This window comes from Loxodonta africana, chromosome 20 (genome assembly GCF_030014295.1).
Source record: "Loxodonta africana isolate mLoxAfr1 chromosome 20, mLoxAfr1.hap2, whole genome shotgun sequence".
Classification (NCBI taxonomy): domain Eukaryota; kingdom Metazoa; phylum Chordata; class Mammalia; order Proboscidea; family Elephantidae; genus Loxodonta; species Loxodonta africana.
The window spans coordinates 3,590,671-3,616,483 of record NC_087361.1 but is presented as its reverse complement, the minus strand read 5'-3'; the positions used below and the strand labels follow the sequence as shown (position 1 = coordinate 3,616,483).

At 37.7% G+C, this 25,813-nt stretch overlaps 1 protein-coding gene across 8 annotated transcripts in view; it reads left to right on the top strand.

Annotated features, from left to right (window-relative positions):
* Window positions 1-25,813, top strand: part of DZIP3 (DAZ interacting zinc finger protein 3) — a 290,858-nt gene that overhangs the window by 29,934 nt on the left and 235,111 nt on the right. For 7 of the 8 annotated variants that reach the window (XR_010318680.1, XR_010318681.1, XM_064273000.1 and 4 more), the window contains 4 exons: window positions 8,722-8,838; window positions 16,191-16,271; window positions 20,764-20,888; window positions 24,051-24,168. Coding sequence is in view for 6 of the 8 variants with exons in the window: in XM_064273000.1 (XP_064129070.1) it covers window positions 8,722-8,838; window positions 16,191-16,271; window positions 20,764-20,888; window positions 24,051-24,168 (441 nt within the window). In the remaining 2 variants the exon portion in view is untranslated. Of the gene's footprint in view, window positions 1-8,720; window positions 8,839-12,314; window positions 12,452-16,190; window positions 16,272-20,763; window positions 20,889-24,050; window positions 24,169-25,813 lie in introns of those variants that run through there. The other variant, XM_064273003.1, reaches the window with a different exon arrangement.

Genomic DNA, 25,813 nt, shown 5'->3' with positions numbered 1-25,813 from the left:
TTCCAGCTCCACTAAGCTGGGGAGTTCAGGACAGAAGCAGCTCCTCTTGAGGCTGAAATGGTCCACAGGCTTTGAATACCCTTCACCTCTGCATGGATCTTTGTGGGCCCATTTCAGGAGATTAGGCCCTTATTGGCAGACTGTATACGTGCTTGAGATGTCACTCCTGCTGTTTCAGCTGTGCGGTGGAGAGGTGGGTTTTTGACGTTTGACACTGCCTTGCCTACTAAACACAGTCCTCACCTACCCACATCAGGGGCTGGAGGACTGGTAGCTCCACCCACATCACCTGCCTACTCACGACAGGAGTCCAGGGATAAGTGGTGCCTCCCAGCCCTTACAACCAAAAGCATTGGGTACTCAAGGTCTGGCTGCTGAACCTACCCACCTGTGTACTCTATGGAACAGGGACATGCTTTCCTCACGGACACTCAGGGGATGGTTATCAGCCCACTGCCTGGTTCAGAGCGTGACACTTGCTTCAGCCAGGTACTTGTGCCTACACCAAACACCGCTGCCCCTCAAGATTGTGGGACAGAGCCTGCACTACATACTTGATAACCAAATACTGGGACACCTGAGCTGAATCCATACAGGAAAAGAGAATGGATCCCTAGGCTCATATACCTGGTAATGGGTCTAGCCATCTGGTGACAGAATATTAGAGCTTCAAAGGCAAAAGTAATCAAGCTAGCTCACTCAAGCAGTGTATTTGGGCATATCAAAACAAAACAAAGCAAGAATCTAACATACAGTAAGCAAACAAAAAATAATACAATAACTTACAGATGGCTTGGAGACAACAGTCAATATCAAATCACATAAAGAAGCAGACCATGATTGCTTCAACAAGCTCTCAGAACAAGGAATCAAGGAATCTTCCAGATGAAGATATCTTCCTGGAATTACCAGATGGAGAATACAAAAGATTAATATACAAAACTCTTCAAGAGAACAGGAAGGAGATCAGGCAAAATGCAGAAAAAGCCAAGGAACATATAGATAAAGCAGTTGAAGAAGTTAAAAAGGCTATTCAAGAACATAATGAAAATTTAATAGGCTGCAAGAATCCATGCAGAGACAGCAATCAGAAGAAATTCAGAAGATTAACAATAAAATTACAGAATTAGAAAACTCAGTAGAAAGTCACAGGAGCAAAATTGAGGAAATGGAAGGCAGGATTAGTGAGACTGAAGGTAAAACACTTGGCACCAATATTATTGAAAGAAAAATCAGATTAAAAAAATTAAAACAATGAAGAAACCCTAAGAATCATGTGGGACCCTATCGAAAGAGATAATCTACAAGTGATTGGAGTACCAGAACAGGGAGGGATAACAGAAAATACAGAGAGAATTGTTGAAGATTTTTTGGCAGAAAACTTCCCTGATATCGTGAAAGATGAGAAGATATCTATCCAAGATGCTCATCGAACCAGACATAAGGTAGACCTCGAAAGAAAGCCATCAGGACGTATTATAAACAAACTTACCAAAACCAAAGATAAAGAGAGGATTTTAGAGCAGCTAGGGTTAAACAAAAAGTCACCCACAAAGGAGAGTCAATAAGCATAATCTTGGACTACTTGGCAGAAACTGTGCAGGCAAGAAGGCGATGAGATGACTTATATAAAGCATTGAAGGAAAAAAATTGCCAGCCAAGAATCATATATCCAGCAAAGCCGTCTCTCAAATATGAAGGTGAAATTAGGACATTTCCAGATAAACAGAAGTTTAGGGAATTTGTAAGAATGGAACCAAAACTACAAAAAATACTAAAGAGAGTTCTCTGGTTAGAAAATCAATAATATCTGATATCAACCCAAGACTAGAACACAGGACAAAGCAACCAGATACCAAATGAATCAAGATAAAAAAACGCTCAAAACAGGGAAACAGAGATGTTATTATATAAAAGATGACAACATTGAAACAAAAATGTAGACACAAATCTTTCACATGGAGAGGAAGACAAGGTGATATAAAGAAATAAAAGTTAGGTTTAAACTTAGAAAAATAGGGGAAAAAATTAAGGTAACCACAAAGGAAACTAACAGTCCTACACATCAAAATAAAGTCCAAGGGAAACATAAAGACTCAGCAGAAACAAAATCGATAACAACAAATAAGAGTAGAAGACAATATATAAAGGTAAACTACTCAGCACAAAAAATTAAGTGGAAAAAAGAAACTGTCAGCAACACACAAAAAAAAGACATCAAAATGACAGCACTGACCTCATACCTATCCATAATTGTGCTGAATGTGAAAGGACTAAATGCACCAAGAAGGAGACAGAGAGTGGCAGAATGGATTAAAAAAACCCATCTGTCTATATGCTGCCTAGAAGAGACACAATTTAGACTTAAAGACACAAACTAAAACTCAAATGATGGAAAAAAATATATCAAGGAAACAATGATTTAAGAAAGAAAAGCAGGAGTGGCAATATTAATTTCTGACAAAATAGACCTTAAAGTTAAATCCACCAGAAAGGACAAGGAAGGGCACTATATAATGATTAAAGGGACAATATACAGGAGGATATAACCATATTAAATATTTACACACCCAAACACAGGGCTTCAAGATACAGAAAACAAACTGTAACCGCATTGAAAAGTGACATAGACAGCTCCACAATAATAGTAGGAGACTTCAACACACCACTTTCGGTGAAGGACAGGACATCCAGAAAGAAGCTCAACAAAGACACAGAAGATCTAAATGCCACAATCAACCAACTTGACCCCATAGACATGTACAGCACACTCCACCAACAGCAACCAAGTATACCTTCTTTTCCAATGCACATGGAACATTCTCTAGAGTCGACCACATATTAGGTCATAAAGCAAGCCTTAACAGAATCCAAAACATCGAAATATTACAAAGCATCTTCTCTGAACACAAAGCCATAAAGGTAGAAATCAATAACAGAAACAGCAGGAAAAAGAAATCGAACACTTGGAAACTGAACAATAACCTGCTCAAAAATGATTGTGTTTTATTAGAAGACATAAGGATTGAATAAATAAATTCATGGAATCCAATGAGAATGAAAACACTTCCTATCAGAACCTTTAGCACACAGCTAAAGCAGTCCTCAGAGGTCAATTTATAGCAATAAATGCACACATCTAAAAGGAAGAAATGGCCAAAATCAAAGAATTGTCCCTACAACTCGAACAAACAGGAAGAGAGCAACAGAAGAAACCCTCAGGCACCAGAAGAAAGCAAATGATAAAAATTAGAGCAGAATTAAATGGAATAGAGAACAGAAAAACAATTGGAAGAGATAACAAGACTAAAAGCTGGATCTCTGAAAAAATTAACAAAATTAATAAACCTTTGGCCAAATTGAGAAAAGAAAAACAGGACAAGAAGCAAATAACCGAAATAAGAAATGAGATGGGCAATATCACAACAGCCCCAACTGAAATTAAAAGAATCATATCAGATTGCTATGAAAAACTGTACTCTAGCAAATTTGAAAACCTAGAAGAAATGGATGAATTTCTAGAAACACACTACCTACCTAAAGTAACACAAACAGAGGTAGAAGAACTATATAAACCCATAACAAAAGAAGAGATTGAAAAGGTAAGTAAAAAACTCCCAACAAAAAAAAGCCCTGGCTCAGACGGCTTCACTGCAGAGTTCTGCCAATCTTTCAGAGACGAGTTAGCACCACTACTACTAAAGGTATTTCAGAACATAGAAAAGGACAGAATACTCCCAGACTCATTCTATGAAGCTAGCATATCCCTGATACTAAAACCAGGTAAAGACACCACAAAAAAAGGATAATTACAGACCTACATTCCTCATGAATTTAGATGCAAAAATCTTCAACAAAATTCTAGCCAATATAATTCAACAACATATCAAAAAAAATAATTCTCCATGACCAAGTGGGATTCATACCAGATATACAGGGATGGTTCAACAGTAGAAAAACAATTAATGTAACACATCATATAAATTAAACAAAGACAAGAGCCACATGATCTTATCAATTGATGCCGAAAAGGCATTTGACAAAGTCCAATACCCATTTGTGATAAAAACTCTCAGCAAAATAGGAATAGAAGGAAAATTCCTCAACATACTTGAGGGCATTTGTTCAAAGCCAACAGCCAACATCATCCTAAATGGAGAGAGCCTGAAAACATTCCCCTTGTGACCTGGAACCAGAAAAGGATGACCTTTATCACTACTCTTATTCAACATCATGCTGGAGGTTCTAGCCAGAGCAATTAGGCTAGATAAAGAAATAAAGGGCATCCAGATTGGCAAGGAAGAAGTACAGGTATCTCTATTTGCAGATGACATGGTCTTATATGTAGAAAAGTCTGAAGAATGCTCAAGAAGACTGCTGAAACTGATAGAAAAGTTCAGCAGAGTATCAGGATACAAGATAAACATACAAAAATCAGTTGGATTCCTCTACACCAACAAAAAGAACATTGAAGAGGTAATCACCAAATCAATACCATTTACAGTAGCCCCCGAGAAGATAAAATACTTAGGAATAAATCTTACCAGAGATGTAAAAGGCCTATACAAAGGAAACTACAAGACACTACTTTAGGAAACCAAAAGATACCTACGTTAAGTGGAAAACAAATGCTGCTCTTGGATAGGTAGACTCCACATTGCAAAAATGTCTATTCTACCCAAAGTGGTCTATAGATACAATGCTATTGCGATCCAAATTCCAACGACATTTTTTAATTAGACTGAGAAGCAGACTTCATATGGAAAGGAAAGAAGCTCTGGAAAAGTAAAGCATTACTGAAAAAGAACAAAATGGGAGGCCTCCCACTACCTGATTTTAGAACCTATTATACCACCACAGTAGTCAAAACAGCCTGGTAGCAGTACAACAACAGATACATAGACCAATGGAACAGAATTGAGAATCCAGACATAAATCCATCCACTTTTTAAAGACCTCAAAAAGTTCAGTTAAATGGGGAAAAGACAATCTAACAAATAAGGCTGGCATAACTGGATATCCATCTGCAAAAAAATGAAACAAGACCCATTCCTCACACCATGCACAAAAACAAACAAAATGGATCAAAGACTTAAATATAAAATCTAAAACGATAAAGATCATGGTAGGAAAAGTAAGGACAATGCTAGGAGCCCTGATATATGGCATAAACAGTATACAAAACATGACTAACAATGCACAAACACCAGAAGAGAAACTAGATACCTGGGAGCTCCTAAAAATCAAACACTTATGTTCATCCAAAGACTTCACTAAAAGAGTAAAGAGATTACCTACAGACTTGGAAAAAGTTTTTAGCTATGCCATTTCCCATTAGCACCTGATCTCTAAAATCTACATGTTACTACAAAAACTCAGCAACAAAAAGACAAATAACCCAATTAAAAAATGGGCAAAGGATATGAACAGGCACTTTACCAAAGAAGACATTGAGGCAGCTAACAGATACGTGAGGAAATGCTCAAGATCGTTAGCCATTAGAAAAATGCAAATCAAAACTACAATGAGATTCCATCTCGCTCCAACAAGGCTGGCATTAATCCAAAAAACCCAAATAATAAATGTTAGAGAGGTTGTGGGGAGACTGGAACACTTACACACTGCTGGTGAGAATGTAAAATGGTACAACCACTTTGGAAAGTGATTTTACGCTTTCTCAAAAATCTAGAACACTGTATGATCTGCAATCTCACTCCTTAGAATATATCCTAGAGAAATAAGAGTGTTTACACAAACAGATATATGCTCACCCATGTTCACTGCAGCACTGTTTACAATAGCAAAAAGATGGAAGCAACCAATATGCCCATCAACATCAATGGATGAATGAATAAATAAATCATGAGATATTCACACAGTGGAATACTACACATTGAAAAAGAACAATGATGAGTCCGTGAAACATTTCATAACATGGAGGAATCTGGAAGGTATTATGCCGAGTGAAATTAATTGCAAAGAGACAAATATTGTATGAGACCACTGTTATAAGAACTGAAGAAATAGTTTAAACACAGAAAAAAATATTCTTCGATGGTTATGAGAGTAGGGAGGGAGGGAGGGAGAGGAGTATCCACTAATTACATAGTAGACAAAAACTGCTTTAGGTGAAGGGAAAGATAACACACAATACAGGAGAGGTCAGCACAACTGGACTAAACCAAAATCAAAGAAGTTTCCTGAATAAACTGAATGCTTTGAAGGCCAGAATAGCAGGGGCAGGGTCTGGGAACCATGGTTTCAGGGGATATCTTGGTCAATTGGCATAATAAAATCTATTAAGAAAACATTCTGTATCCCACTTAGGTGAGTGGCATCTGGGGCCTTAAACTGTAGCAAATGGCCATCAAAGATGCTTTAGTTGGTCTCAACGTACCCGGAGCAAAAGTAGAATGAAGAACACAAAGGACACAAGGTAATTATAAGCGCAAGAGACAGAAAGGGCCACATAAACCAGAGACTACATCAGCCTGAGACCAGAAAAACTGTATGACCAGAAGAACTACTACCGAGGACTGCCCTGACCGAACACAACAGAGAATCCTGATGGAACAGGAGAGCAGTAGGATGCAGACCCCAAATTCTCATAAAAAGACCAGACTTAATGATCTGACTGAGACTAGAAGGACCCCAGAGGTCATGGTCCCCAGACCTTCTATTAGTCCAAGACTGGAACCATTCCCAACGCCAACTCTTCAAACAGGGATTGGACTGGAGTGTAAGATAGAAAATGATACTGGTGAGGAGTGAGCTTCTTGGCTCAAGCAGACACATGAGACTAGGTGGACAGCTCCTGTGTGGAGGGGAGATGAGAAGGCAGAGGGAGACAGAAGCTGGCTGAATGGACACGAGGAATACAGGGCGGAGAGAAGGAGTGTTTGACTCATTAAGGGAGAGCAACTAGGATTACACAGCAAGGTGTATATAAATTTTTGTGTGAGGGACTTACTTGATTAGTAAACTTTCACTTAAACCACAATAAAAAAAAATTGGGAATAATATATCTGATGAGGGTTTAATATCCAGAATACATAAAATGCTCCTACAGCTAAACAACAAAAAGACAACCAATTAAAACATGGGGAATGGATATACAAATGGGCAATAAGCACATGAAAAGATGCTCAATGTTATTAGTCGTTTAGGAAATTGGAATCAAAACCATAGTGAGATACAAATTCACTCTCACAAAGATGGCTGTTATCAGAATAATGGAAAACAAGTGTTGGTGAGGATGTGGAGAAACTGGAGCCCTCATCCATTGCTAGTGGGATTGTATAATGCTATAGCTACTGTGGAAAATAGTTTGGCTGTTCCTCAAAAAGTTAAACATAGAATTAGCATATGACCCAGCAATTCCGCTCCTAAGTATATACTCAAAAGACTTGAAATCACGGACTTAAAGAGATATTTGTACACTCAAGCGTCATTCACATCAGTCAAAAGGTAGAAACAACTCGTGTTCATCAACAGATGAACTGATAAAATGTAGTACATCCATGCAATGGAATATTATTCAGCCATAAAGAGAAATGATGTCTTGATACATCCTACAGCATGGATGAACCTTGAAAATACTACGTTGAGTGAAATAAGTCAGCCAGAAAAGGACAAATACTGTAAGGGGTACTGAGTTTCTGTTAGCGGCAATGAAAAACTTTGGGCACGGATAGTAGTGGTGATCATTGCACAACATGGTGAATGTAACTAGTGTCACTGAATTGTACGTGTAAAAGTAGTTGAAATGTTTTGTTATATATATTTGAACACAATTTATCTAGGGAATGTGTGTTGATAGAAAAGAGGTTCATTAGATTGGACGCTGAGGAGACAAAATATTTAGTTAGCTAGGAGGAAAGTAGGAGAGTATTGACTGCTGGAAACCAAGTGAGGAAAGTGTAGATTAAACTTTTCACACAGATAAAATATCATTAAACAGATGATGTTTTTTAAATCGATTGAATTCAAGAGACACGTCCTGAGCACTTGTGGGTACAAGGCGTTGGGAATGGACGCAAAGATAAGACATAACACTTCCTTTCTTTACATACATGTAAATAGCAAATTATAGAACACAGTAAGTTCTATCATTGCGTAGTCTAGTCACATACTAGCTTAGTCCAATCTTATTGCAGGCTAAGATGGCACAACCTGGTGTTGGTATTAATGCCACCATTCCTGCTTACTCCAGGTTCAACACTGGGAGATTTTCGTTGTGCTAGTGGACGCTTGGTGGCACAGTGGTTAAGCGTTAAGCTGCTAACCAAAAGTTCGGCAGTTCAAATCCACCAGCTGCTTCTTGGAAACCTTATGGGGCAGTTCTACTCTGTCCTATAGGGTCTCTATGAGTCAGAATCTACTGGATGGCAATGGGTTTAGTAAATGGAAGGAAGATGCGGGAGAATGATGTGAGATTACCACTTTCCTCTGAAGTAGGAGTGGACGATGCCACCCTTTTAGTAGGTTTGGGAATGGTTTTTAGTGTTTTGAGGTAATAGTTAAAAGAAAACTCATCAGACTACTTAAAAAACAAATGTAAGAATGGTTAGTATCTGGGTGCTGTGAGTTTTATTTTTATTTTTAAAATTGTTTTTGTCTCTTCCAAATTTTCTACAGTAAACATTATTTATATAACAAAATACATGTAGCATGTAGATATTTGTTCCTAACTCAAATTTTCAACTAAATTATTTTCTACAGAGAGAAGTTGCAGGTAACAGCCAGAATGGGAAGGAGATTGTTCCTCCTTTGACTTTAAGTTACTTGATAACACAGCTAGAAGCAGCACTGAAGAACATTCAAGCTACTAATTACACTGTAAGTGTTTTCTTTTTGGAAGTTTGAAATAATGGAGATGGATGATATTTTTCAATGAAAGAACAGCCATTGAATACTTATTTTGAGATATAGGCCGATTTTTATTTTCTTCTTTTACATTTAGAGAAGGAAATCCATAATTTCCTTCCTATATGTCTTACTTATGACTGCATCTCTGTAATAGGTCTATTCTAGTCTCCTTCCCTACTACAAAATTGTTCATCCTGAAAACAGAGAACTTGAACTACTGTAGAAATGGGCCTTCCCGCTTAGGAGACGGATAGTTACAGACTTCAAAAACTATCCCTCTCTCCTCGTAATTATTAACCAGCTCCTTTTCCTTCAGATAATTCCATATTGGTAAAAATTGAAACTTCTGCTGTTATCGAATAAAATAATACAAGATAAAATTGGCTAGATATATTTATGTGTTTAAAGGCAAACGATACTTTAGAAATAAATAGAACAATCTGAGGAAAACTATACTTTGCACTGAAAATCAGAACCAATAGTGCAAGAACAGTAAAAAGAAAAATCTAGTTCTTTATATAATTTGAATCAGTAAAGTAAATTAAGTTTTGTATACACTTAGAAGAAAACCATCTAATGTTAGGGTCATCTTCAAGAAAGAACTGACTGCCCTGGCACCAAACCACGTAGCCTAAGATACCAAACCTTGTGTTATAATGACATACAAGGAGGTGGAAAAACAGTCTTTATTCAGGGCTCCCAGGACCAGGCTCTAAGGGATGATCTAAAAAAAAAAAAAAAAAAAGGCTCTAAGGGATGATCTACACGACCCTAAAGGAGGTTCTGGTTGGAAACTTGGGTAGAGTCAAAAGGGAGCACAAAGAAAAGAGTTTATCTCACCATGTAATCCTAAGAACTGGGATGCTGCAGACCTGTTTCTTCGCCCACTGACCAGGTTGCCAACCAGTGAGATCCATCAGTATTAAGTCAGCTTTAACAAATGCCCATTCCTTAGCCTTCTGGACTTAGACATTACTTTTAAGACAAGTCTTAGACTACGCAGTGAAAGCTTTCTCTTTCTTGGTAGCTCTTGTTACCAGAATTGGAATTGTCATGATGAAAGGAGCCTGTCCAAATGATTCTCCCTGTTCCTTAAGGCCACAAGAAGGAGTGAGACAAAGGAGTAGAAAACAGAGAGTTTGCCAGTAACATCTTTATATCCACTTGGTTCTAGTAAAAAAAGTTCTATTACTTGTAATAATTTCAGGTAATGGGGGAAGGGAGGAAGGAAAAGGCAGGGATTTTAGACTAGAAATTTACTGCTTATACCTTTAAATTCTTGAGTTCCTTGCTTTCTTCTTCTAATCATAGCATTACCACATGTCTGCATCTATCTTGTTCCCAAAATCTTTTTATTTAGAATTCAGTGAGCCAAAGACTCTGTTGTGCTATTTGTTCTTTTTTTTTTTTTATTGTACTTTAGATGAAGGTTTACAGAACAAGCTAGCTTCTCATTAAACAGTTACTACACATGCTGTTCATGACATTGGTTAACAGCCCCACAACATGTCAACACTCTCCTTTCTCATCTGTCATGTTATTTATGAAGCTAGGTTTTTTAAGTTACAGAGTAATAGCCGACACATACTCAGTATTTTCTACATGACAGGCACTGTTTTAAGCACTTCGCAAGTATTGGGTCATTTCTTCTTCACAAGAACTTCATCTTGTTTCCCATTTTATAGATACGGAAACCAAGGCACAGAGATTAGATAACTTGCCTAAATTCACCAAATAGTAAGGTAGTGGATTCAGGATACAAATCCAGGGAGTCTTGGCTCCAGAGACCATGCCTTGAATTGCTGTGGTATAACAACTCTGCAGATGTGGGAATTTTTTTTTCATAGTTTTTAACTGAATATTTATTTATTGTGCTTTAACTGAAAGTTTACAAATCAAGTCAGTCTCTCATAGAAAAACTTATACACCCCTTGCTATATACTCCTAGCTGGTCTCCCCCAATGAGACAGCATATTCCCCCTCTCCACCTCGCATCCCCCGTGTCCGTTCAACTAGCTCCTGTCCCCCTCTGCCTTCTCATCTCGCCACCAGACAGGAGCTGCCCACATAGTCTCATGTGTCTACTTTAGCCAAGAAGCTCACTCCTCACCAGTATCATTTTCTATCAAAAAAAAAAAAAAAACAAAACTAGTTTTTTTTATACTTCAGTCCAATCCCTGTCTGAAGAGTTGGTTTCGGGAATGATTCTAGTCTTGGGCTAACAGAGGGTATGCGGGCCATGACCTCTGGTGTCCCTCTAATCTCAGTCAGACCATGAAGTCAGGTATTTTTAAAAGAATTTGAGGTCTGCATCCCACTGTTCTCCTGCTCCACCAGGGATTCTCTGTCAGGGCAGTCATTGGTGGTAGGTGGATGCCATCTAGTTCTCCCTGTCTCAGGCTGATATAGTCTCTGGTTTATGTGGACCTTTCTGTCTCTTGGGCTCATATAGACCTTGTTTCTTTGGTGTTCTTCATTCTCCTTTGCTCCAGGTGGGTTGAGACCAACTGATACATCTTAGATGGCTGTTTGCTAGTGTTTAAGACCCCAGATGCCACTCGCCAAAGTGGGATGCAGAACGTTTTCTTAATACACTTTGTTATGCCAGTTGACCTAGATGTCCCCATGGTCCCCAGACCCCTGTCCCTGCTACTCTGGCCTTCGCAGTGTTCGTTTGTATTCAGGAAACCTCTTTGCTATTGATTTAGTCCAGTTCTGCTGACCTCTCCTGTGTGTTGTCTTTCCTTCACCTAAAATAGTTCTTGTTTACTATCTAATTAGTGAATACCCCCTCCCTCCCTCCCGACCCTCGTAACGATCAAAGAATATTTTCTTCTGTGTTTAAACTTTTTCTTCAGTTCTTACAATAGTGGTCCCATACGATGGTTGTCTTCTTGCAACTGACTAATTTCACTCAGCATAATGCCTTCCAGATTCCTCCATGTTATGAGATGTTTCATGGATTAATCGTTGTTCTTAATGATTGTATCTGCTAGCCATTTGAATGTCTTCTTTGGTGAAATGCCTATTCATGTTCTTTGCCCATTTTTTTTAACTGGGTTATTTGTTTTTTTGTTGTTGAGTTTTTACAGTATCATGTAGATTTTAGAGATCAGAGGCTGATCAGAAATGTCATAGCTAAAAACTTTTTCCCAGTCTGAAGGTAGTCTTTTTACACTTTTGGTGAAGTCTTGGATGAGCATAAGTGTTTGATTTTTAGGAGCTCCCAGCTATCTAGTTTCTTTCCTGCTGTTTGTGCGTTGTTAGTAATATTTCGCATACTGTTTATGCCATATATTAGGGCTCCTAGCATTGTCCCTATTTTTTCTTCCATGTTCTTTATTGTTTTAGATTTTATGTTTAGGACTTTGATCCATTTTGAATTAGTTTTTGTACATGGGGTGAGGTATGGGTCTTGTTTCATTTTTTTTTTTTTTTTTCTGCAGATCCAATTATGCCAGCACCATTTGTTAAAGAAACTGCCTTCTCCCCATTTAGCAGACTTTGGGCCTTTGTCAAATATCAGCTGCTCATACGTGGATGGATTTATGTCTGGATTCTCAGTTCTGTTCCATTGGTCTAGGTATCTGTTGTTGTACTAGCACCAGGTTGTTTGACTACTTTGACGGTATAATAGGTTCTAAAATCAGGTAGTGTGAGATCTCCCACTTTGTTCTTCTTTTTCAGTAATGCTTTACTTAACCGGGACATCTTTCCCTTCCATATGAAGTTGGTGATTTGTTTTTCCATCTCATTAAAAAATGTCATTGGTATTTGGTTTGGGATTGCGTTGTATCTATAGATCACTTTGGGTAGACTAGACATTTTTACAATGTTAAATCTTCCTATCTATGAGCAAGGTATGTTTTTCCACTTAATGTAGGTCTGTTTTGGTTTCTTGCAGTAGTGTCTTGTAGTTTCTTTGTATAGGTCTTTTAGGTCTCTGTTAAGATTTATTCCTAAGTATTTTATCTTCTTGGAGGATATTATCAGTGGTATTGATTTGGTAATTTCCTCTTCAGTGTTCTCTTTATTGGTGTAGGTGAATCCAACTGATTTTTGTATGTTTATCTTGTAACCTGATACTCTTCTGAGCTCTACTATTAATTTCAGTAGTTTTCTTGAGGATTATTTAGGGTTTTCTGTCTATAAGGTCATGTCATCTGCAAATAGAGATAATTTACTTCTTCCTTACCAATTTGGATGTCCTTTGTTTCGTTATCTAGCCTAATTGTTCTATCTAGGACCCCCAGCACAATGTTGAATAAGAGTGGTGATAAAGGGCATCCTTGTCTGGTTCCCATTCTCAAGGGGAATGCTTTCAGACTCTCTCCATTTAGGGTGATGTTGGCTGTTGGCTTTGTATAAATGCCCTTTATTACATTGAAAAATTTTCCTGCTATTGCTATTTTGTTGAGAGTTTTTATTATGAATGGGTGTTGGACTTGTCAAACGCCTTTTCTGCATCAGTTGATAAGATCATGTGGCTCTTGTCTCTTATTTATATGATGGATTACATTGCTTTTCTAACATTGAACCATCCCAGCATACCTGGTATGAATCCCACTTGGTCATGGTGAGTTATTTTTTGTGGTGTCTTTACCTGGTTTTGGTATCAGAGAAATGCTGGCTTCATAGAATGAGTTTGGGAGTACTCTATCCTTTTCTATGCTCTGAAATACCTTTAGTAGTCGTGGTGTTAACTCTTCTCTGAAAGTTTGGTAGAACTCTGCAGTGAAGCCGTCTGGGCCAGGGCTTTTTTAAAATTACCTTTTTAATCTCTTCTTTTGTCATGGGTTTATTTAGTTGTTCTACCTCTGTTTGTGTTAGTTTAAGTAGGTGGTGTGTTTCTAGGAATTCATCCATTTCTTCCAGGTTTTCAAATTTGTTAGGGTACAATTTTTCATAGTAATCTGATGTTTTCAATCTGATACGATTCTTTTAATTTCAGTTGGGTCTGTTGTGATATTGCCCATCTTATTTCTTATTCGGGTTATTTGCTTTCTCTACAGTTTTTCTTTCATCATTTTAGCCAATGGTTTATCGATTTGTTACTCTTTTCAAGGAATCAGCTTTTGGTTTTGTTAACTCTTTAAGTTGTCTTTCTGTTCTCTATTTCATTTAATTCTGCTCTAATTTTTATTATTTGCTTTCTTCTGGTTCCTGAGGGTTACTTTTGTTGCTCTCTTTCTATTTGTTGGAGTCGCAGGAATAATTCTTTTATTTTGGCCCTTTCATCTTTGTGGATGTGTGCATTTATTGCTTTAAACTGACCTCTAAGGAACGCTTTCGCTGTGTCCCAAAGGTTCTGATAGGAGGTGTTTTCATTCTCATTGGATTCTACGAATTTCTTTATCCTGTCCTTAATGTCTTCTATAACCCAGTTTTTGAGCAGGGTATTGTTCAGTTTCCAAGTGTTTGATTTCTTTTCCCTGCTTTTTCTGTTACCAATTTCAACTTTTATGGCTTTATGGTTAGAGAAGATGCTTTGCAATGTTTCAATTTGCTTTATGACCTAATATGTGGTCTATTCTAGAGAATGTTGCATGTGCACTAGAAAAAAAAGTATATTTGGCTGCTTTTGGGTGCAGTGTTCTGTATATGTCTTCGGGGTCAAGTTGGTTGATTGTGGCGTTTAGATCTTCCGTGTCTTTATTGAGCTTCTTTCTGGATGTGTGTCCTTCACTGAAAGTAGTGTGTTCGAGTCTCCTACTATTATTGTGGAGCTGTCTATGTCATTTTTCAATGCTGTTAAGGTTTTTTTAATATATGTTGAAGCCCTGTTGTTGGGTGGGTAAATATTTAATATGGTTATATCCTCCTGGTATATTGTCCCTTCAATCATTGTATAGTGTCCTTCCTTATCCTTTGTGGTGGATTTAACTTTAAAGTCTATTTTTGTCAGAATTTAATATTGCTACTCCTGCTCTGTTTTGAGTGTTGTTTTCTAAAGTTTGTGTTGGTAAACTCACGTAGCCCAGGGGAGACAAGCACATGTTTATCTTCAATGGATAACAGCAGCTAGTTATCATATAAATGTACACTGTTGGTCATAAAATGTGTTATAGTTGAGAGAATAAAATCAACGTAAAAAGAAATTTCATGTCCCATAGATATTTTTTATTCTTATATACCTGGAAGAATTTTGCTGATAGTATGGGACAATTATCAGTGAAAAAATTGTTGCTGTTGTTGTTGTTAGGTCCTATCAAGCCTGTCCCACCTCATAGCGATCCTATAGGACAGAGTAGAACTGCACCATAGGATTTCAAAGGAGCAGCTGGTGTATTTGAAGTGCTATCTTTTTGATTAGCAGTAGAGCTCTTAACCACCACGCCATCAAGGCTCTGAAAAAAAAAATTAGTGTGACAAAAAATATGACTGTAATCTTTGGTCAGTATAGAGCTTATGAACAGAATGGGGAATATTTTCTCCACAGGCAATTTCTAAACTTTTTACTTTGCGATAAATATTGATTCAAAGGATGTTGCAAAAATAATACAGAGAGATTTTGTGCACCTCTCACTTAGTTTCCCCCAGTGGTTACATATTACACAGCTAAGGTATTATATGAAAAACTAGGAAATTGACTTTTGTACAGTGAGGTTGTGTAAGGGTTCTTGAAGACTAGCCCCATGTTTGGAGATTTACTAGTACTAACAGGACTTACCTTATGGTTGTACTCATGACTAAGATTTATTACAGCGACATAGTAAAGATACACAGCCAGGTCATAAGGAGAAGTGGCACAGGCAGAGTCTGGGAGAATCCATGCGCAGGCTTTCGTGTACTCCCCCCTCCCATGAGGGGTCACACAAAACACACTTTTCCTTCAGCAGTGAAAATGCAGCAACACATGTGCAATATTTCTGTCCAAGGAAGCCCGTTAGAGACTCAGTGCCCAAGATTTTTGCCCTGGTTGCGTGCTCTGCTGATAATCGGAAAGTCAGTGGTTGGAACCAGCCACTTAGCGGGAGAAAGATGTGGCAGTCTGCTTCTGAAAAGATTAAAACCCATCGTCTTTGAGTTGATTCTGACTCAAAGCGACCCTACAGGTTAAAGTAGAGCTGCCCCATAGGGTGTCCAAGGAGCAGCTGGTGGATTCAAACTGCTGACCTTTTGGTTAGCAGCCATGCTCTTAACCACAGCACCACCAGGGATTCCATAAAGATTATCACCTTGGAAACCCTATGGGACAAGGCTACTCTGTCTTATTGGGCCGCTGTGAGTCAGAACTGAGTAGTTGGCAATGTTTTTTCTTTTTAATATACTGAAAAGTAGGTTAGTTTACTTAACCAATTAAAATATATTTTTCTTTTTAGGCACACCAGATTAATATTGGTTATTATCTGACGTTACTGTTTTTGTATGGGGTAGCACTCACTGAAAGAGGAAAGAAGGAGGTATGTAGCATGTGTTACTTGCCCACTATAAATCTTTTTACATTCACTGACTTCATTGTAACAAAGTGAAATTTTGAAATTCTCTAAAAATTGAAACGATTCATTGACTTTTCTGTCATACATTTCTAATTTGAGCAGTTATGCCAAATATTATAATGTGAACCTGAAAATATGTTAGAGGAAACTGGTAATATTAGCTTAAAACTTCAGTTATTTTAACTTTATCTTTTAAATGTTTACTATTTGTGTAATATAAAAATTGCTTAGCTTTTTTCATTCATGCATTCTATTTTAATGCATTTTCTAGTGTAGCTTAATCTCCCTGGACTTAATCTTATCCCTTTGGTAAAATATGAGTTTTACCTCAAATTTTTGTGGACTAAGATGAACTACAAGTAAGTAAAAATCTGAGTTAACCAAATGATTTCTAAGTGCCTTTTCAAATTTAACATTCTCTGTTATTAATTTTCTCTGATTTCTCATATTTCCCATATGTAGCCTTGGTATTTCTTTTACTTTTTCTCTTCCCAAATCTGTACTCTCTGCTTAGCTTCATAAATAAAATACATAAATCTGATTTGTTAATTAGGTGAAGTAGAATGTATAAGCACCCAAACTAAGCCACCTTTGTTGTAAATAATTTCATGTAATGCTAGTTATTTAGTGTGACATGCTAGAGGATATTTTTAAATAAATAAATGCGGTGTTTCTCCTACTTATTTCTTTTTCAAAGGACCCAAGACTATTATGCCTGTTTTATTAATTGTAACTGAAGCATCTTTTAGAACTGATCCTGATATTTACTTCCAAACCTGTATTGTTTATAATTAATATGGTGATGCTTTAAAAGAGATTTTATATCTATGGTCAGGAAGTCACTTATTTCATACTTGAAAAATTAGGAAGATTTGTGCTCCAGTTAGAAAGAAAACTTAGAAAGAATTATAAAGAATTGTGCCCCAGCAGTTGTTGTTGTTGTTGTTAGCTGCCATCGAGTCGGTTCCGAGTCATAGCGACCCTGTGCACAACAGAACGAAACACTGCCCAGTCCTGAGTTGCTATGCTTGAGCTCATTTTTGCAGCCACTGTGTCAGTCCACCTCATTGAGGGTCTCCCTCTTTCTGTACTCTGCCAAGCATGATGTCCTTCTCCAGGGACTGATCTCTCCTGACAATATGTCCAAAGTATGTAAGACGCAGTCTTGCCGTCCTTGCCTCTAAGAGGCATTCTGGTTGTACTTCTTCTAAAACACATTTGTTCGTTCTTTTGGCAGTCCATGGTATATTCAATATTCTTCGCCAACACCACAATTCAAAGGCGTCAATTCTTCTTCCGTCTTCCTTATTCATTGTCCAGCTTTCACATGTATATGATGTGCTTGAAAATACCATGGCGTAGGTCAGGAACACCTTAGTCTTCAAGGTGGCATCTTTGCTCTTCAACACTTTAAAGAGGTCCTTTGCAGCAGATTTGCCCAATGCAATGTGTCTTTTGATTTCCTGACAGCTGCTTCCATGGCGACTGATTGAGGATCCAAGTAAAATGAAATCCTTGACAACTTCAATCTTTTCTCCGTGTATCATGATGTTGCTCATTGGTCCAGTTGTGAGGATTTTTATTTTCTTTATGTTAGAATGTAATCCATACTGAAGGCTGTGGTCTTTGATCTTCATTAGTAAGTGCTTCAACTCCTCTTCACTTTCAGCAAGCAAGGTTGTGTCATCTGCATAACGCAGATTGTTAATGAGTCTTCCTCCAATACCGATGCCCTGTTCCTCTTCATATAGTCCAGATTCTTGTATTATTTGCTCAGCATACAGATTGAATAGGTATGGTGATAGAATACAACCCTGACACACACCTTTCCTGACTTTAAACCAATCAATATCCCCTTGTTCTATCTGAACAACTGCCTCTTGATCTATATAAAGGTTCCTCATGAGCACAATTAAGTATTCTGGAATTCCCATTCTTTGCAATGTTATCCATAATTTGTTATGATCCACACAGTCGAATGCCTTTGCATACTCAATAAAATACAGGTAAACATCCTTCTGGTATTCTCTGCTTTCAGCCAGGATTCATCTGACATCAGCAATGACATCCCTGGTTCCACGTCCTCTTCTGAAACAGGCCTGAATTTCTGGCAGTTCCCTGTCAACATATTGCTGCAGCTGTTTCTGAATGATCTTCAGCAGACTTTTGCTTGCGTGTGATATTAATGATGTTGTTCTATAATTTCCACATTCGGTTGGATCACCTTTCTTGAGAATAGGCATAAATATGGATCTCTTCCAGTCAGTTGGACAGGAAGCTGTCTTCCATAGTTCTTGGCATAGGTGAGTGAGCACCTCCAGCGCTGCATCTGTTTGTTGAAACATCTCAATTGTTATTCCATCAATTCCTGGAGCCTTGTTTTTCACCAATGCCTTCAGAGCAGCTTGGACGTCTTCCTTCAGGACTGTCGGTTCCTGATCATATGCCACCTCTTGAAATGGTTGAACATCTACTAATTCTTTTTGGTATAATGACTCTGTGTATTCCTTACATCTTCTTTTGATGCTTCCTGCATCGTTTAATATTTTCCCCATAGAATCCTTTACTATTGCAATTTGAGGCTTGAATTTTTTCTGCAGTTCTTTCAGTTCAAGAAACGCCAAGCGTGTTCTTCCCTTTTGGTTTTCCATCTCCAGCTCTTTGCATATGTCATTATAATACTTTACTTTGTCTTCTCGAGATGCCCTTTGACATCTTCTATTCAGTTCTTTTACTTCATCAATTCTTCCTTTTGCTTTAGCTGCTCGACATTCTACAGCAAGTTTAAGAGTCTCCTCTGATAGTCATCTTGGTCTTTTCTTTCTTTTCAATGACCTCTTGCTTTCTTCATGTATGATGTCCTTGATGTCATTCCACAACTCGTCTGGTCTTTGGTCACTGGTGTTCGATATGTCAAATCTATTCTTCATATGGTCTCCAAATTCAGGTGGGATGTACTCAAGGTCATATTTTTGCTCTTGTGGACTTGCTCTGATTTTCTTCAGTTTCAACTTGAACTTGCATATGAGCAATAGATGGTCTGTTCCACAGTTGGCCCCTAGCCTTGTTCTGACTGATAATATTGAGCTTTTCCATCATCTCTTTCCACAGATGTAGTCACCTTGATTTCTGTGTGTTCCATCTGGCAAGGTCCATGTGTATAGTCGCTGTTTATGTTGGTAAAAGAAGGTATTTGCAATGAAGAAGTCGTTGGTTGCAAAATTCTATCATTTGATATCCGGCATTGTTTCTGTCACCAACGCCATATTTTCCAACTACTGATCCTTCTTCTTTGTTTCCAACTTTCACATTCTGATCGCCAGTAATTATCAATGCATCTTGATTGCATGTTTGATCAATTTCAGACTGCAGCAACTGATAAAAATCTTCTATTTCTTCATCTTTGGCCGTAGTGTTTGGTGCATAAATTTGAATAATAGTCGTATTAATTTGTCTTCCTTGTAGGCGTATGGATATTATCCTATCACTGACAGCGTTGTACTTGAGGATACATCTTGAAACATTCTTTTTGACAATGAATGCAGCACTATGTCTCTTCAAGCTGTCATTCCCAGCATAGTAGACTATATGATTGTCCAATTCAAAATGGCCAATACCAGTCCATTTCAGCTCACTAATGCCTGGGATATCAATGTTTATGCATTCCATTTCATTTTTGATTATTCCCAATTTTCCTAGATTAGTACTTCGTACATTCTAGGTTCCGATTATTAATGGATGTTTGCAGCTGTTTCTTCTCATTTTGAGTCACGCCACATCAGCAGATGAAGGTCTCGAAAGCTTTACTCCATCCACATCATTAGGGTTAACTGTACTTTGAGGAGGCAGTTCTTCCCCAGTCATCTTTTGAGTGCTTTCCAACCTAGGGGGCTCATCTTCCAGCACTATATCACACAATGTTTCGCTGCTATTCATAAGGTTTTCACTGGCTAATGCTTTTCAGAAGTAGACTGCCGGGTCCTTCTTCCTAGTCTGTCTTAGTCCGGAAGCTCAGCTGAAATCTGTCTTCCATGGGTGACCCTGCTGGTATCTGAATACCGGTAGCATAGCTTTCAGCATCACAGCAACACGCAAGCCCCCACAGTATGACAAACTGAGAGACGCATGGACAGCAGTTAGTCATCAGAAATTGTTTTATTTTTGGCTAGCAGTATTGGCAGTTCTAGATACAGAAATTATTATTATTATTTTTTATTCTGAAATGTTGGTTAAAGAAAGTCCTAAGTGCCTTTGTAAATTATATTTTAAACACGGAATACATCATCTTTGTGAATACATACAGATTTACTGGGATCAGGGATTTAAATCAATGACTAAATGACTAGATCACTCTCAAAACTGCCCTAATTCTCCAGGTTAGGCAATAATTGTTTATTGCAAAAGAAAAAAAAAAAAGTCTTCCACATCAGACAAACCTAGATTTATGTTACTACAGGATTATTTAGAAGCTGAGAGTAAATTCTTGGTGATGAAGATAGTGATCCAAGAAAATGAAATTTGTGAAAACTTTATGTCTTTAGTTTATTTTGGACGTGGCTTACTTCGATGTGCTCAGAAAAGGTAAGACTTTTAATTTAATTGGTAGATCTTGCCTGTCAACTTTCAGTATGGTGAAATGGGAATAAAGTTTGCAGAGATACTAGGGATCATGACATCTGTGCTCTGCTGGTTTGTTCTTCTCTTCTTTTACTGTACACAATATTTTCTTTAATGTACTTGAGAATATTAAATATCAAACTTATCAGGCCATGGCAATGAAAGGCAGTATAGCAAAGACATTAGAACATAGGTTTCAGAGTTTAACAGATCTGGGTCCAAATACATTTTCTACCAGTTACCTAATCTATGAGCCTAGGAGACTTGATGTTGCTGAGTCTTATTATTTTTTTAATATGTAAAATGGAGCTAATAATAATGCTTACCTCATAAGGATACTGTAGCGATTAACACAGTGCTCAGAACAGAAAAATGCTGTACTTAATAAATTAGTGATTGTTGTAATTATTAATATTTTCACCATTGACTTAGAATAGATTTTTAAGGTGTAAACGTGCTCATGAAGAGTTCAAAATGTTTAGTTTTGGGAGTAATGAATATTATAGAGTTTAAGAAAGTGAAATTAGACCTATATGGATATTCACTTGCTATATGGAGATCCTTAGCTATTTGCAGCATCATTCATTCATTTTGTTTGCTAAATGTTATCATTTTCCAGACACTGTGCCAGGTGTTGGGGATCCAGTGGTTTACAAAATAGTTCTCATCCTCATGTAACTGATGGTATAGTGAAGCATAGAGGCCTTAATCCAATAACCAGTCAAACAAATAATCAATTATGAAATACAGTAAAGAGCTATGAAGGAAAATACTGTGAATAATCAAAGTCTCTAGTGGAACCCCAGTCTAGTTCTGAGAATCAGAGCTTTCCCAAGGAAATAATGTTTGAGATTTGAGGGATGAATTAGGTAAAGTTTATTTATATAAAATGCATGATAAGTGCTGGTCCCAAACATGGGATCCCTAAAAGTATCACGTATGTGGCAGGTCCCTAATTCTTTGTAAGGTTTATCTCCCATCTTCTGACACGTCTGTTTTTCACTAGAGTATCCAGAGGATTTCCCACTTCCTGTTCACTAGGTCTGATTAGCATGATGTTACCGGTAAGGTGGGCCAGTGTCATGTTTTGCAGAATGCCAAGACGCTCAAAACCCCTTCAGTCTATGTTACAGTGACAAAGTAGGGGAATTAACACAGCTGTAAGTCAAGACAGGAGTCTCTGGGTGGTGCAGTTGGTTAACATGCTTGGCTGCTAACCAAAAGGTTGGAGGTTCAAGTCTACCCAGAAGCATCTCAGAAGGAAGTCCTGCTGACCTACTTCTGAAAAGTCCGCCACCGAGGACCCTGTTGAGCACAGTTCTGGTGTAACATTAACACACACCAGGTCACCCTGAGTCAGAATCAGCTGGCTTTAAGACAAGACGAGGAACGTACACTGCAGTCCTTCCCTAAGATATGCAGAATACTTTTTATTCTCTTTAATGATGGGCATTGAAAAGAATGCGTTATCCAGATTATTGACGCTAGAAATGTGTGCTCAGAATAGGTAAGTTGTACGGCAACATCTTTTACTTTTATCTCTGGCTTATAGAGGACAGTCACCACAGAGCTTCTCAGGGGTGCTGGTGGCCTTCTCCCTCTGTGTCCTTATGTATTCACGAGTGGAGTATCCTCTGGGTCTTTCAAGGGTACACAGGGTAGTGGTGGGTTCTGTGGTCTTAATATAATCAGCCCATTCTAACATCCCCATCTCCCTAAGCCTTCTGACTCCTTTAATAGTCTGCCAAAAAATCTCCACCATTCCCACTTCACTTACTGTAGGTCACTGATGTGTTCAAACGCCGGGAAGCCATCTCAGCAGCGTTTTAGGGCTGTCTTCAGGTGTTTTTTCTAGGAAAATACAGAAGAGTTTTCTTATATCAGTAAACACTTCCCTTTTCAGCCTTATATTTGTCCATTTGTTCAGTACTCTTAAGATACACTTTTGCACATGTTTCTGCCAGCACATACTAGTCAAATTCTGCAATTCTTATGGCAAATAAGTTTGTTTTTTTTTTTTTCCTGGGCAGGGCCTTTATCTTCTCTCTTGGGCTCTTCTTACACCTGACCCTAGATTTATGGGTTGGAAGGCAATGAGGGAAGGTAGGGGAGGATCTTGAGGAGAAAGGGCATCATCCTTTGAGACATCCACCTCGGATGATGTCATTAATTTGTTATCTGAGTAAATGGATACTGCACTTCTCTAGCAAGAAATAGGCCTTTGACAAAGGGTTCAGAGAAGTTTAGAGGATCAGTGTTTCCAATTACATCCACCTATGTGCCCCCATTTCAGATCTCAGAGCCCACTTTCTTTCAAAGCCCTGATTTTAGCGTAGCTGGTCTGCCAAGGCCGTGTGTTTTTTCGCCTTTGAAATTGTTCTACGTAGAGCCTTCTGGCTTTCACAGTGTGCCCCTGAGTTGATAATGGTAGCTCTGTCAGGCTCTGCATTCTGCCTCTTTTGCAGTTGTTACACCTTGTGATTAAATCTGGGTCTGATTTTCAGTGCAGATTATCTTCAAGGAGATGATGGCCTCTTTAAATGCTGCCATAGAAGCATTCTGGCTTTCACAGTGTGCCTCTGAGGTAATAGTTGGCTGACCTATGCCTGCCATTCTCTTTCCTCAAGGCTTCCAAGACAGTTAACAAAAACCAACCAACTCTACAGTCCCTTTAGTTACCGTTACCACGGCCCCTTCAAGTCTGAGCCACTCCGGTTCACTCCCATTTGTATTTTATCCCAGTCTACCACAGGTGAGAGTCCTAATGCTTGTATTTCTACAGCATGCCAGAAGTTGTCACCACACTACTTACCACAAAAAAAAGTGTTGTTTGTTATCTTATAAGGAGCCCTGGTAGTGCAGTGGTTAAGCGCTCAGCTGCTAATCGAAAAGTTGGTGGTTTGAACCCACCAGCTGCACCATGGGAGAAAGGTGTGGTGGTCTGCTTCTATAAAGATTTACAAACTTGGAAACCCTATGGGACAATTCTGCTCTGTTCCGTAGTGTCGCTGTGAGTTGGAAGTGACTCAACATCAATGGGTTTGGTTTGGTTTTGGTGGTTGTCTTATTAATTCATTCCAGTTCAGGAATCCCATTCAAGCTAACCTATTTTAAAATGCCTTGTAGGTACAATGGAGGACTGCTAGAATTTCATAAAAGTTTACAAGAAATAGCAGAAGATCCAAATGATTATTGGTTTGACATAGATCCTACAGAAGATGAAGATTTACCTACAACTTTTAAAGTAAGAATTTAAGAATAACATTTTTAGGGCTTTTCACCTGCTATTCACCAGCATCATCTTTGATAATGTAGTTTACACCAGCTGTCGTGTTCTAGAGCAAGGAAGTTCTTTGGTTGGAAATCAGCTTTTTTATACAGGCAGCCCCCAGTTACAAAGGAGATGTACCCCTAAGTGTGTCTTTTAAGAATTTGTGGGTAAATTGGAATAGATGTGTATGGTTCTTGTCTAGCCTGGCTTCAGTGCACGAAAAGTCTCGAGGCCTTTTCAGTGATGTAAAAGCTGCACTGCAGCAAGCGGAAGTGGTTGTGATGAAGAATTTGTCACTAGTAGGGGACGGCTCAGTTGTTCAAAATGCGGGCAAATTGACATGACATTAAGGGGCAGGTCGTTGGTAAGTCGGACGTTCCTAACTCCGGGACTGACTGTGTAAGAAACAGCCTTGATGGTGTTACGTGGTGCAGAACACGAGTGTGGTTCAACAAGTAGAGAAGCTGGGTAGCTGTGCCAGCACTTCCAAATAACAAGTTAGTAATAGCGCTACCCTGGTGCTGTAGAGCAAAATGTAATCGTTAACATCTTTTTTATAATTATATTTATAATTAAATTTATAAATTATTTTGGGGTGAAAATTGACATACTGAAAATATCGAGTCTTTCCATCTTTTAGTAAAGTTAATTAATTTTTAGCAAAGTTAATTTTTATACTAAATCTGGACGTTTCTTAAGCTGATTAAATATTTTTATTAATCAAATAAGTGAACATGTATGTAGGTATCCATGGTGTGAATAATTCCTTTTGCTACTATATTTCTTTATCTTGTTTATATGGGAGTAAAGGAATGAATTTATATATATATGTATATATTTTATATATATATAAAAAATTATATATATATATGTTAAACTAAGTGGTTTATTTGATTTTTGCATTTAGAGCACAAAGATTTTCAGTTGACTGTCTTGGATAATTTTAAAGTAGTCATATCTATAAATTTTGATAATATTTTCATTTGTCTTATAATTGTGTTTATTTCTTACTATATATCATAAATTTATTTTTTAAAATATTGTTGGCAGTGCTGGACATCCTTATCCACTTCCTGATTTTAATTTTAATTCCAATTATATTGGTTATTGATTTGAAATAGATATTCCTTATCATGTGAAGTAAATAATATACTATCATAATACAATGAGTTTTTTTAAAAAATCTTTTTAGATATTGAGTTTATTTTCTGAAAGTAAAGACTAGATGTTGTAATTTCTAGAATTAACCACTGAAAGTGTAGTAAAAGAATATATACTTCCAAACTAAAGATGGGGCAAAATAGAATAATTAGAAATAATAAATTCAAAAGAAGGCAAGAAAGAGAAAAAAGAACATAGAATTGGCAGTATAAGTTGAAAGCCAATAGTAGATATTAGATTTAAATCCAAATATAACGGTAATAACACTTTGTGTAAATATACTATAGACTCCAAAAAAAAGATAATAAAAATTTTCACGTTTTGTGGGTGAGATTAAAACAATAATAACTGAACAACCATAGTATATATTGCTTACAAGAAACAGCTAAAATATAAGAATTCTATAAGGTTTAAAGTAAAAATTTGGAAAAAGGTTATGTCATTCAACAAGATACCT